This window comes from Salvelinus alpinus, chromosome 27 (genome assembly GCF_045679555.1).
Source record: "Salvelinus alpinus chromosome 27, SLU_Salpinus.1, whole genome shotgun sequence".
Taxonomy (NCBI): Eukaryota; Metazoa; Chordata; class Actinopteri; order Salmoniformes; family Salmonidae; genus Salvelinus; species Salvelinus alpinus.
In genome coordinates, this window is record NC_092112.1 from 18740901 (window position 1) to 18757937 (window position 17037).

The 17037-nt window shown below is 42.2% G+C and overlaps 1 protein-coding gene across 1 annotated transcript in view; it reads left to right on the forward strand.

Moving 5' to 3' along the window:
- The first annotated feature begins 431 nt into the window (after window positions 1-431).
- Window positions 432-17037, forward strand: part of kcnk3a (potassium channel, subfamily K, member 3a) — a 56490-nt gene continuing 39884 nt past the window's right edge. Inside the window, exon 1 of the mRNA XM_071369639.1 lies at window positions 432-895. Coding sequence (XP_071225740.1) covers window positions 613-895 — 283 coding nt within the window. The 5' untranslated portion in view covers window positions 432-612. The remainder of the gene's footprint in view (window positions 896-17037) is intronic.

The window sequence follows — 17037 nt, forward strand, 5'->3', positions numbered from 1 at the left end:
AAACATTTCTAAAAAAACATTTTTGCTTTGTCATTTTGAGGTATTATATGGCTGTAACTTAACAAAATGTAGAAAAAGTCAAGGGATCTGAATACTTCCCGAATGCCTGTATATTCAAACTTTGGCTGATGTCATACCCTACAACTAGGGTCCAGAATCTTACCTTTTTAGGTTAGCCTACCAGATCAGGAAAAACTCTGGGTCCCAGGAAAACAAATCCCCCCCACCACTCTGGGATGCCACCTCTGTAATCACCACACAATGGAATATCCAACAGCAGCACTATTTTAGCTAATGGTGATATTACAGTAAACTTGCCGTCTACAGTAGCCTAACTCCCACTCTCTTCTGCATACAGACATACTGTACATACATACGCACAGACCCTAAGAACGCATTCAGGCGAGCACGCGGTGGGAGGGCGGTTGGAAGTGGTGGTGCTGAAACGAACAGCTCCGAGAGAAAATGTGCGCTTGGGCAAATAAAGTGATCAGAGAGCTTTCTGCGCGCCACTGTCCCTGTTGATAGAGCCAGCCTCGCAATGAACCAGCCGAGCTCCCCATCCTCAAGATTCGCTTTCACAATTTTGGAGCCCGTCTACTCACCCTGACCATGAAGAGACAAAACGTGAGGACCCTTGCGCTCATCATTTGCACGTTCATCTACCTGTTAGTCGGTGCGGCTGTCTTCGATGCCTTGGAATCTAAGAAGGAGACGACCCAGAAGAAGAAAGTGTACGACAGAAAACAAGAGCTTAGGAACAAATACAATCTCACTAAACTCAACTTCGATGAACTCGAGGAAGTGGTGTTGCAGCTGAAGCCTCATAAAGCCGGGTTACAGTGGAAATTCGCTGGATCATTTTACTTCGCAATCACTGTGATCACGACCATAGGTAAGATTTATTAAACCAGTGACGTAAATCTTACCTGAATATGTTGCACTTGATTGTGCTTCATAAATCAAAGCAAAAACCTAGGTAGGCTATGCATAGGCTACTCTCCATGGCCTTGCAAGTTCGGTAAGTTATTCAAACTATTGCCTTTACGACCTTGTTGAAGATGACATCATGTTTCATGCTATTTTTAGTTGACAATCAATATTATTTTCTTCAGTCTATTAGGATACATTATTATTATTATTATTAGCATAGGCGTGTCTGAAGCAAACAGAGAAATACATTTAAAATGCATTTACAGTATTTTTCTAAATGGTTGCATGGGTATGAGAGTTTGCAGCAAGTTTGGGACTCGTTAAGATAAACTGTATTATTATCTGTTTAATAGTGAGATATCATCGCAAACGTGGTGTTTAATCGTGTTATGACCCTGCTGCCTTTTGGATGGACTTCACAAAACATTAACAGTAACACTAAAGCTTTGGAGTATGTCTTACAAAGCAATCCATCACAACCCTAGAACAAATATTATCGTTAACAGGTTGCAGTCCTAATCCTCTCAAGAGCCGCTGGACTAATAATGGCTGTTCAACAGCATCAGCTGCAAATGCTCAGCCTAACCAAAACGTGGTCTTCTATAAGTCTCTACGAATAATATGTTGTATGTTAATCAAAATCATATCATCATAATATTTAAGTTTGAAAGTGCTAGTAAAAACCAGACCCGATGTATTATAAGCTCAGTAGACAGGCTAATGTCAACTGCACCCTTTGGATATTACCCCTAATGACATAAGGATAGGAACATTTTTGAAATAGAAGAGAATAGTCTGGTCTCCTTTTTCACACGACCAAGAAAAGAAAGGAGTCGATCTTTGGAAAATGTGTAACCATTAGGGGTCTTGCTACAGTATTTGTTTTCTGCAGGTGATTTGTTTTTACTGCCTAAAGACAATTGTAGCCTATATGATTAGGAAAATACACTCACCCTCATCCCCCACTCACCCTCATCCCTCACTCACCCTCATCCTTCACTCTCCCTCATCCCTCACTCATCCTCATCCCTCACTCCCACATTTCCCACTATCACCTGTTATCCATCAACCTCACTAACTCACTCACATTCTCTCTCACACACACACAAGCTCACCCCTATCATCACCCTTTACCACCCTTATACCTCACCCTCACTTTTATTCCCCGGCTCACTCTCAACCCCCCCCTCCCTATCATCACCCTCACCCCCAGCCTGTCCCATGCCCTCATCCCAGTCCTCACTTCCACCTCAGCCTCCGCTCTGTATTGAGCCACTTGGGCCAGTTGTAGCTGGTGACCCAGGGTGCTGGTGGTAACCCTACCACATGTAGAGGACTAATTGGATGCAAACCCGATCCGGGTGGCTGAAACGGCATGCTGTAATTGTGAGCCCACCGGGCTGGCAATGACACAGTGTTTGGCTTTTCACTCCGCCATTAACTATTGATGGCAACACCAGAGCTGCAGTGTTTAACTGGCCTCCCATCCACTCTACTATATTGTGTATTGTATACTGTAGTCACACAATGACACACAGTCATGACCCAACTCACTAACACAATGACACGCAGTCATCATGACCCCTCTCACTAACACAATGACACGCAGTCATCATGACCCCTCTCACTGACACAATGACACAGTCATGACCCCTCTCACTCACACAATAACGCAGTCATGACCCCACACACTCACACAATAACGCAGTCATGACCCCTCTCTCACACAATAACACAGTCATGACCCCACACACTCACACAATAACGCAGTCATGACCCCTCTCTCACACAATAACACAGTCATGACCCCACACACTCACCCAATAATGCAGTCATGACCCCTCTCTCACACAATAACATAGTCATGACCCCACACACTCACACAATAACGCCGTCATGACCCCTCTCTCACACAATAACATAGTCATGACCCCACACACTCACACAATAACAGAGTCATGACCCCACACACTCACACAATAACGCAGTCATGAACCCTCACACTCACACAATAACGCAGTCGTGACCCCTCACACTCACACAATAACGCAGTCATGACCCCTCTCACTCACTCACACAATAACGCAGTCATGACCCCTCTCACTCACTCACACAATAACACAGTCATAACTCCTCACACTCACACAATAACATAGTCATGATCCCACACACAATAACACAGTCATGACCCTGTGTGTAGACACACCGAACCATATCACAGAAGACGTAGACACACAGCTACAACTTTAGTGAAACCCCATAACCTGGACACAAAGCCCCAAGGCACATTTGTTAGTGTTTAGGAAATGGAGGAGAGGAGCATCCAGCATGGTGGTGAAAACCTGTGCATTACACACTCTGCTGTTCTATTGTACGTGCAATGATGTGCAATGATATCAGAGGGATATAAACCTAAACCTAACCTATTGTATGAAGTCATTTCTTTGTTAATTTCTTTGCAAACGGACGTGGCAGTTTCAGCATTACTGATTCCAATTGTAATATTTATTTTGTTTGTAAAGCCACAGTCTCTTTATATGGACTTATTGCGGTCAGGACCAACCAAAAAAAAGAAGAAGATATAGCTGTATAATAAAAGTACATTTTTTATCTTTATTATTTTTATGCACTGATGAAAGAAACGTCACATGATGCAAAATGTCTCACATTTCGCAACTTTAATTAGTTAGTATATGTATGAGCAGTGTTGATATATATGCTGAACAAAAATATAAACGCAACATGTAAAGTGTTGGTCCCATGTTTCATCAGCTGAAATATAGATCCCAGACATTTTCCATACGCACAAAAAGTTGATGTCAAATTTTTTGCTAAAATGTGTTTACATCCCTCTTAGTGAACATTTCTCCTTTACCAATATAATCCACCAATGACACCAATGACAGGTGTGGTATATTAAGAAGCTGATTAAAGAGCATGATCATTACACAGGTGCACCTTGTGCTGGGGACAATAAAAAGCCACTCTAAAATGTGGAGTTTTGTCATACAACACAATGCCACAGATGTCTCAAGTTTTGAGAGAGCGTGCAATTGGCATGCTGACTGCAGGAATGTCCACCAGCGCTGTTGCCAGAGACTTGAATGTTCATTTCTCTACCTTAAGCCGCATCCAATGTTGTTTTAGAAAATTTGGCAGTACACTACTGTTCAAAACTTTGGGTCCCTTAGAAATGTCCTTGTTTTTGAAAGAAAATTTTAAAAAATTGTCCATTAAAATAAAATAACATCAAATTGATCAGAAATACAGTGTAGACAATAGTCATGTTGTAAATGACTATTGTAGCTGTAAACGGCAGATTTTTTATGGAATGTATACATAGGCGTACAGAGGCACATTATCAGTAACCATCACTCACTCCTGTGTTCCAATGGAACGTTGTGTTAGCTAATCCAAGTTTATCATTTAAAAAGGCTAATTGATCATTAGAAAACCATTTTGAATTGATGTTAGCACAGCTGAAAACTGTTGTCCTGATTAAAGAAGCAATCAAACTGGCCTTCTCTAGACTAGTTGAGTATCTGGAGCATCAGCATTTGTGGGTTCGATTACAGGCTCACAATGACTAGAAACAAAGAACTTTCTTCTGAAAATCGTCAGCCTATTCTTGTTCTAAGAAATTAAGGCTATTCCATGCGAGAAATTGCCAAGAAATCTAAGATCTCGTACAACGCTGTGTGCTACTCCCGTCACAGAACAGCGCAAACTGGCTCTTACCAGAATAGAAAGAGGAGTGGGTGGCCCCGGTGTACAACTGAACAAGAGGACAAGTAAACAAAAATGTGCTTTTCTTTCAAAAACAAGGACATTTCTAAGTGACCCCAAACTTTTGAACAGTAGTGTATGTCCAACCGGCCTCACAACCGCAGAACACCTGTAACCATGCCAGTCCAGGACCTCCACATCCGGCTTCTTCTTCTGCGGGATCATCTGAGACCAGCCACCCGTACAGCTGATGAAATTGTGGGTTTGGGCAATTGAAGAATTTCACAAACTGTCAGAAACGTCTCAGGGAAGCTCATCTGCGTGCTCGTCGTTCTCACCAGGGTCTTGACCTGACTGCAGTTCGGCGTTGTAACCAACTTCAGTGGGCAAATGTTCACCTTCGATAAGCCACTGGCACACTGGAGAAGTGTGCTCTTCATGAATGAATCATGGTTTCAACTGTACCGGGCAGATGGCAGACAGCGTCGTATAGCGCTGTGTGGGCGAGCGGTTTGCTAATGTCAGTGTTGTGAACAGAGTGCCCCATGGTGGTGGTAGGGTTATGTTATGGGTATGCATAAACTACAGACAACGAACACAATTGCATTTTATCGATGGCAATTTGAATGCACAGTGATACCGTGATGAGATCCTGAGGCCCATTCATGCCATTCATCCACCGCCATCACCTCATGTTTTAGCATGTCACAAGGATCTGTACGCAATTCCTGGAAGCTGAAAATGTCCCAGTTCTTCCATGGCCTGTATACTCACCAGACATGTCACCTTTTGAGCATGTTTGGGAAGCTATGGATTGACGTGTACGACAGCGTGTTCCAGTTCCCGCCAATATCCAGCAACTTCGCAGAGCCATTGAAGAGGACTGGGAAAACATTCCATATACCACAATCAATAGCCTGATCAACTCTATGCGAAGGAGATGTGTTGCAGTCCATGAGGCAAATGGTGGTCACACCAGATACTGACTGTTTATTTTATCCATGCCCCTACTTTTTTTAAAAGGTATCCGTGACCAACAGATGCAAATCTGTATTCCCATTCATGTGAAATCCATAGATTAGGGCCTAATGAATTTATTTCAATTGACTGATTTCCTTATATGAACTGTAACTCAGTAAATCTTTGGAATTGTTGCATGGACTCTACAAGGTGTTTGAAAGCGTTCCATAGGGATGCTGGCCCATGTTGACTCCAATGCTTCCAGAGGCAGAATAAACGCACATCTATTTTGGCGAGGTGCTGGCTAGCGGAGTAGAACACTTGAAAAATTAAAGAAGAGCCGCACACTCTAGGAGCTCAGATGCAATAATTTAATAACCTAATATCCAACGTTTCGACAGACGAGCTGTCTTCATCAGGGTATAATGGCAAACACTGCGGGGTGACTAGTTTATATAGTGTCAAAGGACACACACAGGTGTCTGTAATCATGGCCGGGTGTGGCCTGATATCATTGGTTATTTCTCAGATATAAAAATAACATACCAAAAACATGAATGGATAGCATATGATCGTAGATACAATTTGGCAACAGAGGCCTACAAACATTTACAATAGCAAAATCACAAGAATCACAAGAATAGCTTCAGATTAAAGTTTACAAACCTGACTCAGTTACACCAGCTCTGTCAGGAGGAATGGGCCAAAATTCACCCAACTTATTCTGGGAAGCTTATGGAAGGCTACCCGAAATCTTTGACCCAAGTTAAACAATTTAAAGGCAATGCTTCCAAATACTAATTGACTGTATGTAAACTTCTGACCCACTGGGAATGTGATGAAAGAAATGAAAGCTGAAATAAATAATTCTCTCTACTATTATTCTGACATTTCAGATTCTTAAAATAAAGTGGTGATCCTAACTGACCTCAGACAGGGCATTTTTACTAGGATTAAATGTCAGGAATTGTGAAAAACTTAGGTTAAATGTATTTGGCTAAGGTGTATGTAAACGTCTGACTTCAACTGTACATTTATACAGTAAGTGTCATTGCATTGAGCACAGCCATTACACTTGTAGTTTTACACTTGTAGTTTCCATCCAGTAGGGGCGCAAATAGATGTTGTGCAGGGATATCTTGGGGTGTTAAATCAGAGTTTACCAATTGATCTCTGAGATTTTTGCCCCACAAGAATACGACCAAGGGAGGGTCCGAAAACACATTACTGATACTGTCATCGGATCTTAGAATGTGCCAATGTTTGTGAATGATTCCCTTAATTTGTTCAGAGCACTTTGAATAGCGGGTAGTTAGAATGCAAGAATGCTTATTTTTGCGAGACTGTCCTTGAAAAAGATCATGTCTCGGTTTGTTTAGAATTTTCTCAATGGCAGTATTAATCTGACCATTTTTGTATCCCCTCTCCTTGAATTTTCTTTGCGTCTCAGCCATATTTCTGTCAAAATCTGAATGTTTTTTACTAATTCTTTTGATTCGACAGAATTGGCTGTAGGGAAAACTGTTTTTCAAGGGAATCGGGTGACAGCTATCAGCCCTCAACAAACTGTTAAGATCAGTAGGTTTCCTGTAAAGATCAATGTATAGAACATTATCCTCACATAAGATCAGAAGATCAAGGAAACTGATTTGACGTATGTCAGCTTGCATAGTAAATCTCAGATGCTCAGAACAAGAGTTAAGAAAAACATGGAATGCCTGGAGCTGTTTTGCATCACCCCTCCATAGAACAAAAATATCATCAATATACCGTTTCCAAATAATGATGTTAGGCAAGAAAACATTCACTGCAATGCTTCCCACAGTTGTCAAGTTAGCTGGAAGTCTTTTGGGTGGTTGACCATTCTTGATACACACGGGAAACTGTTCAGCATGAAAAACCCAGCAGAGTTGCAGTTCTTGACACAAACCGGTGTGCCTGGCACCTACTACCATTGTCATGGTTCCACCTGTCACCAGAGGGCAGCAGAGACCGTCCTAGAGACATTAATGACACTCAGGTGTGTCCTATCACTCATTCTGATTGACCTGTTAAAAGAGGTGTGTGTTCTGGTTTCCTTTGCAAAAGCTTGAATTGTTTACCGTGTTTCCTGAGTGAGTTTTTGAGATGAAGTATTTGTTATTTTTCCCATGGTACTGTGATCCTGTGGCTACTGTTTATCAGTAAAGTATTTATGTTTATCTTTAACCACTGATTCCTTGTCTGGTCTCTTCTCTGCACCTGGGTCCAACCTCACCACGTCACAACCATACCCAGTTCAAAGGCAATTCAATATTTTGTTTTGCCCATTCACCCACTGAAAGACACACATACACAATTCATGTCTCAATTGTTTCAAGGCTTAAAAGTCCCTTTTTAACCTGTCTCCCCTTCATCTACACTGATTGAAGTGGTTTTAACAAGTAACATCAATAAGGGATCATAGCATTTACCTGGTCATGGAAAGAGCAGGTGTCCTTTTGTTTTGTACACTATATATATACAGTGCCTTCAGAAAGTACTCAGACCCCTTGACCTTTTCCACATTTTGTTACGTTACAGCCTTATTCTAAAATCTAGCCCATAATGACAAAGTGAAAACAGGATTTACATTTTTTTTGCAAATGTATAAAAAATAAATAATATTTAGAGTCTCATATTTTGCTATGAGACTCGAAATTGAGCCCAGGTGCGTCCTTTTTCTATTGATCATCCTTGAGATGTTTCTACAACTTGATTGGAGTCCACCTGGGGAAAATTCAATTGATTGGACATGATTTGGAAGGGCACACAGCTGTCTATATAAGGTCCCACAGTTGACAGTGCATGTCAGAGCAAAAACCAAGCCATGAGGTCGATGGAATTGTCATTAGAGCGCCGAATCAGGATTGTGTCGAGGCACAGATCTGGGGAAGGGTACCAAAAAATGTCTGCAGCATTGAAGGTCCCCAAGAACACAGTGGCCTCCATCATTCCTACTGTAAATGGAAGAAGTGTGGAACCACCAAGACTCTTCTTAGAGCTGGCCGCCTGGGCAAACTGAGCTATCGGGGGAGAAGGGCCTTGGTCAGGGAGGTGACCAAGAACCAGATGGTCTGACAGAGCTCTAGAGTGCCTCTGTGGAGATGGGAGAAACTTCCAGAAGGACAACCATCTCTGCAGCACTCCACCAATCAGGCCTTTAAGGTAGAGTGGCCAGATGGAAGCCACTCCTCAGTAAAAGGCACATGACAGCGCACTTGGAGTTTGACAAAAGACACCTAGAGGACTCTCAGACCATGAGAAACAAGATTGTCTGGGCTGATGAAAGCAAGATTGAACTCTTTGGCCTGAATGCCAAGCGTCACGTCTGGTGGAAGCCTAGCACCATCCCTATGGTGAAGCATGGTGGTCGCAGCATCATGCAGTGGGAATGTTTTTCAACGGCAGGGACTGGGAGACTAGTCAGGATCGAGGCAAAGATGAACGGAGCAAAGTACAGAGAGCTCTTTTATGAAAAAGGTTCACCTTCCAACAGGACAATGACCCTAACCACACAGCCAAGACAACGCAATAGTGGCTTCGGGGCAAATCAAATCAAATGTATTTATAAAGCCCTTTTTACATCAGCTGATATCTCAAAGTGCTGTACAGAAACCCAGCCTAAAACCCCAAACAGCAAGCAATGCAGGTGTGGTAGCACGGTGGCTAGGAAAAACTCCCTAGAAAGGCCAGAACCTAGGAAGAAACTTAGAGATGAACCAGGCTCTGAGGGGTGGCCAGTCCTCTTCTGGCTGTGCCGGGAGGAGATTGTAACAGAACATGGCCAAGATGTTCAAATGTTCATAGATGACCAGCAGGGTCAAATAATAATAATCACAGGGGTTGTCAAGGGTGCAATAGGTCAGCACCTCAGGAGTAAATGTCAGTTGGCTTTTCATAGATCAAGTCTCTAAATGTCCTTGAGTGGGCCAGCCAGAGCCCAGACTTGAACCCGATCAAACATCTCTGGAGAGACTTGAAAATAGCTGTGCAGCAACTCTCCCCATCCAACCTGATAGAGCTTGAAAGCATCTGGAGAGAAGAATTGGAGAAACTCCCCAAATACAGGTGTGCCAAGCATGTAGCGTCATACCCAAGAAGACTCAATGCTGTAATCTCTGCAAAAGGTGCTTCCACAAAGTACTTAGTAAAGGGTCTGAATACTTATGTAAATATGATATATATATATATATATATATATATAAAATCAGTTTTTGCTTTGTCATTATGGGGTATTGTGTGTAGATTGATGAGGGAAAAAAATATTTCATACATTTTAGAATAAGGCTGTAACGTAATAAAATTTGGAAAAAGTCAATGGGTCTGAATACTTTTCGAAGCCACTGTGTATATATATACTGTATGTACATGTGGATCAGTGGAATCTATACTGAATATAAATATATATATATTTATGAATATATTTTCATATATAAGGAAATCAGTCAATTGAAATAAATTCATTAGGCCCTAATCTATGGATTTCACATGATTCGGCAGGGGCGCAGCCCTTGGCGTTGGAGGGAATAGGCCCAGCCACTTAAAAAAAAAATATATAACCAGGCAGTCAGTTAAGAACAAATTCTGATTTACAATGATGGCCTAGGAACAGTGGGTTAACTGCCATGTTCAGGGGCAAAATTACAGATTTAACCTTGTCAGCTCGGGGATTTGATCTAGCAACCTTTCGGTTACTGGCCCAATGCCCTAACCACTAGGCTACCTGCTGCACTTGGGAACCAGGGCCAACCACTGGGGCACCAGGCCCAGCCAATCAGAATGAGTTTTTCCCCACCAAAGAGCTTTATTATAAGACAGAAATACTCCAGTTTCATCAGCTGTCCGGGTGGCTGGTCTCAGATGATCCCGCAGGTGAAGAAGCCGGATGTGGAAGTCCTGGGGTGGCGTGGTTACACGTGGTCTGCGGTTGTGAGACCACGAATTCTCTAAAATGACGTTGGAGGCGGCTTATGGTAGAGAAATTAACATTGAATTCTCTGGCAACAGCTCTGGTGGACATTCCTGCAATCAGGTGGATGGATTATATTGGCAAAAGAGAAATGCTCACTAACAGGGATGTAAACAAATGTGTGCACAGCATTTGAGAGAAATAAGCTTTTTGTGCGTATGGAACATTTCTGGGATCGTTTATTTCAGCTCATGAAACATGGGACCAACACTTTACACGTTGCCTTTATATTTTTGTTCAATATATATCACTATAAAAAGGAAAATGGCACATGTGGTCCTTTGTAAATGCCTCTGAGAGAACATCTAAGGATGATCATGGAAAATGTTTCAGTGACCTCTCCACGGAACACAGAAGGATTCTGTGATAGAACCATACATCTGTGAAACCCCCCCAAATAACAGGGGGAGTGTCTTGCTCTCTTGAGTAAATCTCTGTTCCGCTCCCGCTTAGAGACCCATTTCTAAGAACGCCTTTATTAAATCATCCTGACATAGTATTAACCTGCTAAAGATAAGTATGTATTTCCACCATTGGAAAGATTCAGTATCCACCTCCTGAGAAAGATTGGTTCCAGTATGTTACTAATAAGTCAGTATAAATGCCTGTCTGAAGTGGGGAAGGGAGAGAAGACAGGAAAGGAGTAAGTCTAAGTAAGGCTGCTAGCAGGAATCAGTCTTCACTCTGACGATACTAAGAGAGGGGGAGGTGGTGTCCACTTACTTATCATCTCCTGGGAAAGATTGTTTCGATGGAAGGAATCCCACAAGGGGAGAAAAAATAAGCAGCCAGTTGGAAAGCACTCTGCGAGTCGCAGAAGAGCCGGAGAGAGCTGGGGAGAGAGCCAGGGAGAGAGCTGGGGCCTCTTGGCACTGGGACGGTTTTGATCAAGTCTGGGGGAACGTTCACATCATAAGCCCCCGCTGGCATCACAGAGCCATGCCAGACTGTCATTCCCACATCACTTAACACTGGCTGGCTGAACACTGACTGAATGAACACTATTGACTGCCTATAAGTAACTCGGGCCTATAGAGCATCCATCCATCCATGAGGCTAGGAACAAACTGAACACAGCAGATATCAGCGTTGTCGAAAGCAGAGCTGGTGCTTTGTTTTTTTTTACCCCCCCCAGTGTATTAGAATAGATGGCAGGGCTCACCTGCGACTGTGCCTATGATATAAAAGAGCTATGGCTGTGTGATAGACTCCCTGGGCTATTCTCCCTGGGCAGCTGTCTCTGCTCTGCCTATCCCTTTGATATAGCAGCAATTTCATGCTCAGCAAAATGTGGAAGTCATTTGCATTTGTTTAATTAGGACAGTTTTTTGAATTGCGGGTAAAGCATTTTCTGTGGTACATTATATGCAGAGACAGTAAGTGGTTCATAAGAAATGTAAGATCAAAACATTTCCACTGTGCTGCTTTTAATTCAGTGACGCTGATTCAAGGAAATGATCAAACCCCTATCCCCTCACCTTTGACCTTTTGTTTAGTCTTGGTAACAATTAGCATACAGAACAAACGAATTAGCCATGTAAATACACTCCACGTTTATTCATACATAAGTGTCACCGTGTTCATTTATCATCATAGAGCATAATGGATTGTTTCAAGTCATGAACTGAATTTCAATTCTTGTTCTGAATATGCTGGAGTAATAATATTGTAATATACATTAATAATATACAGTAATAATCTACTCTGTTGCTCATTTCACTTTAACTCGTGGATAGAGACCAACTCTTCCATCCTGCATTTTTTTTTTACATGCAAGGTCCATTTCTATGTTAGTCTGGCACTGTGTATATGTTCTATGCTGTCTATGTTAACTGTAATGTACATGGCTGAATCCATAATGCTCAGATGTCTGTATGCTTTAGGTCCAGTGTACAGGAGTAACTGGTACCCTTTTGATCGTTGAGTTTGGTATCACAAGACGGCTCAATGTGTTAACAGATTTCTGCCAATCAGAGAGATGCTGCTGACAATCTAGTCATCTGTTGAGAGATGAGAAAGAGGGACTGGGTCCAAGAGAAAGCAGGTGGTCTGCTGAGGACTGACAATAAGGACTGACAATGAGGACTGACAATGAGGACTGTTTAGGAAGTATGACATGTATGATAACCTCTATCCATTCATTCCTTTTGTTACATGTGTTATGTAAGCTATACCAATTATTTAGCTTTTAATTCTTGGTTCCAAGTCATTATATTGATGGAATATGCAGATCAAACATTTTTTGGGCCCCGAAAATGTTAATAATAGTGGCTTGTTTAACAAAACAAAGTCGGGATTGCAGTCACTCTTTGTTCCTAGACTGTTTTCAATGTAGGGCTATCTAAATATGTACTTTTCTCTAGTCTATCCTTTTAAGACTTCAAATGTAAAAAAAACACTTTCAGCGGTTCCATTTCGATGCCACCACCTCACCCCGTTAGCTGTACCTTCCTCTTTCATCCTGAATCACAACACTCCCTCCAAAAGATGACAAGGCACTTATCCTAATTTCAGAAAATGGAATGATAACCGTGAGTACTTGCTGAGGCATGATGAGTGAGCATTATAGTATCAGCTTTATTATTAAGAGCCGATAGTGGCCTCCAAGCCCTTGCTTCCTCAAGCCCTTACATAAAGTAAAATGAAAAACATAACAAATAACCTTGCTTAACCCGATGCTGTGCTCTCCAGCGAGGCACTGCCCCCTTTCGCTAATGATCAAGACACACTTAGATTAAAAGTGACAAGGCCTCAGGAGCCCTGAGTGTCAGTGGCACTAGGCTGGAGAACAACCAGTCAGAGTCAGGCAGTACCCACTCCTAATACTGTACCAGCAACAAGCCTGGCATAGCCGTGGCATGGCAGAAAAGGGCCATCGTCAAATAGATGAAAACACATTCACACCATGGAGGGTCAAAATGACACACCTCTCATGTAACCCACTGAGAGCTTAAAGGAAATTAATCCTTGTCACCTCAGCGTCTGATTTGTCAAAATATTTAATGGATTTTCAGTGTCACATTTTCAGTACAGTGGAGAGCGAAAAAATAATGAAATGATGCAGACTATTTTGGGCTGCGAAAGCTCGTTCTGCCGAGAGACACACGTGTGAAACTGAGTATATCTGGAGAATGTGCTCATGATCAGCTGACATGTTAGCAGAATGTTTGTCTGTTGTGTTTTTTCTTTCAACAAAGAATGAGTTCTTGATTACCTTGTTAAACAAAAAAATGACCATGTTCATTCATAAGACTATGAGCTAGTGGGATCTGATCAGCTTTAAACTAGACAAAATAGGATCTAAATCTCTCTATGAGACATTCACAAATTCAGGTTTGTTCAAGGGATAAGTAAATACAATTCATCAACTGCAGTCAGGCAAATCACCGTAATATTGTATCGTTTTCTACCCCACCAGTTCAGTCTGTTTACTCCGATTTAAGAACTTAGTTTTCCATGTGGCGTTTTCTGAATGAAACAACGGATATAATCTCATGGCCCCAGAATATTGAATTATGGGCCGCTCGTCTACAGAGCTTACACACACACACGCTCTCTCTCTCTCTCTTAGTGACTCCTGGACAGGTATAGCTAGTGATATGATTTATGTGCTAATCCTTTGAGTGGAAATGTGATATTAAGAGAGTGCTGTCACAGAAACAAGATATGTCTAGAAAACACAGAAAGTCAGTAAAGTACACCATGCGTTATATTCTTTTCTGGGAAAAATATGTTGAACATTTGATTGATTTTATTGAGGGGGAGTTTTTTGATACCTTAGAATAGTTTTTGGCAGGTAATGTCCTCTATAAACGGTCCTTCATGGAATGTAACTACATTGTACCTGGAAGTACAGTACAAAGCATTTAAAATATTAAACCCGTATCTCAAACTTTCCTTTGGATTTGTGTCGTAGATATTAGAATGTTTTAGTGTAAGGACATCAGTAACCATTGATTGAAAGCCGCTGAACAGAACATACCCTAGGGCTAGGCAATGTAAGCCTCTTGTTGTCTGTCTGTCCAGCTACTGATTGGCTGTAATGCTCACAGTAATCAAATGACTGTCTTTGGGATAACATTTGGTTCCTCTGTAAAGTTTCTTCTCTCGTGACCTTAAATGGAAAGGTATTGGAAACTTATACAGTAGCCTACAGCCAGTAACGAATTGTAAGTAGCAACTGAGTAGAACAGTGTTTTAGGACAGTGTTTTCCAAACGTCTTCTCGAGTACCACCAGCCAGTTCCACAATTGAAGTATCAGCAGCACACCTGATTAAACAAATCAAGGGCTTGAGGATAAGTTGAGCAGTTGAATCAGGTGTGCTTGTAACACAATAACACAACACAACAGTGGTAGGTAGGCCTGATCACAGACAACGACGAGACTGCCTATAGGGAGGAGGTCAGAGACCTGGCCGTGTGGTGCCAGAATAACAACCTATCCCTCAACATAGCCAAGACTAAGGAGATGATTGTGGACTACAGGAAAAGGAGGACCGAGCACGCCCCCATTCACATCGACGGAGCTGTCGTGGAGCAGGTTGAGAGCTTCAAGTTCCTTAGTGTCCACATCACCAACGAACTACAATGGTCCAAACACACCAAGACAGTCATGAAGAGGGCACGACAAAGCCTATTCTCCCTCAGGAAACTGAAAAGATTTGGCATGGGTCCTCAGATCCTCAAAAAGTTCTACAGCTGCAACATCGAGAGCATCCTGACTGGTTGCATCACTGCCTGGTACGGCAATTGCTCGGCCTCTGACCGCAAGGCACTACAGAGGGTAGTGCGTACGGCCCAGTACATCACTGGGGCTAAGCTGCCTGCCATCCAGGACCTCTACACCAGGCGGTATCAGAGGAAGGCCCTAAAAATTGTCAAAGACCCCAGCCACCCCAGTCATAGACTGTTCTCTCTACTACCATGGCAAGCGGTACCGGAGTGCCAAGTATAGGACAAAAAGGCTTCTCAACAGTTTTTACCCCCAAGCTATAAGACTCCTGAACAGGTAATCAAATGGCTACCCGGACTATTTGCATTGTGTGCCCCCCACAACCCCCCCCCCCCAAACCCTCTTTTTACACCGCTGCTACTCTCTGTTTATCATATATGCATAGTCACTTTAACTATACATTCATGTACATACTACCTCAATTGGGCCCACCAACAAGTGCTCCCGCACATTGGCTAACTGGGCTATCTGCATTGTGTCCTGCCACCCACCACCCACCACCCGCCAACCCCTCTTTTACGCTACTGCTACTCTCTGTCCATCATATATGCATAGTTACTTTAACCATATCTACATGTACATACTACCTCAATCAGCCAGACTAACCGGTGTCTGTATGTAGCCTCGCTACTGTATATTGCCTGTCTTTTTTACTGTTGATTAATTTCTTTACCTACCTATTGTTCACCAAATACCTTTTTTACACTATTGGTTAGAGCCTGTAAATAAGCATTTCACGCCTGTTGTATTTGGCGTGAAATGCTTTGAATAGAACGCATCAAGTAAGTGGATTTCGCTGGGGGAACTTGGGAAGATGTTTGGGAAACACTGGAGTAAGATAGATAGCAGTGGTGGAAAAATACCGTCTTGTCATACTTGAGTAAAAGTAAAGATACCTTAACAGAAAAGGACTCATGTAAAAGTGAAAGTCACCCAGTAAACTACTACTTGAGTAAAAGTCTAAAAGTATTTGGTTTGAAATATACGAAAGTATCAAAAGCAAATGTACAATTATAAATCATTTCAAATTCCTTATAGTAAGCAAACCAGATGGTACCATTTTTAATTGACGGATAGCCAGGGGAACACTCAGAAATAATTTACAAATGAAGCATATGTGTTTAGTAAGTCCGCCAGATCAGAGGTAGTAGGTATGACCAGAGATGTTTGCTTGATAAGTGTGCGAATGGGACCATTTTCCTGTCCTGTTAAGCATTCAAAATGTAGTGGCGTAAAAGTAGAAGTTGTCAAAAATCGAAATAGTAAAGTAAAGTACAGATACCCAAAAAAACTACTGAAGTAATACTTTAACGTATTTTTACTTGAGTACTTTGCACCACTGATAGATAGAGATGGAGACAGACAGAGGTGGAGAAGGATGTGGAGGAGAAGTGGAACTAGAGATAGAGGTGGAAGAGGAGGAAGTTGAGATAGTGCTGGAGATACCTAGTCAGTTGTCCAAATGTGTCTTCTGCATTTAACCCAACACCTCTGAATCAGAGAGGTGCAGGGGGCTGCCTTAATCAACATGCATGTCTTCAGCACCTGGAGAACAGTGGGTTAACTGCCTTGCTCAGAACAACAGATTTTTACCTTGTCAGCTCAGGGATTCAATCCAGCAACCTTCCAGTTACTGGCCCAATGCTCTAACCACTAGGCTATCTGCTGCCAGGTGGAGAAGGAGATAGTGGAGAT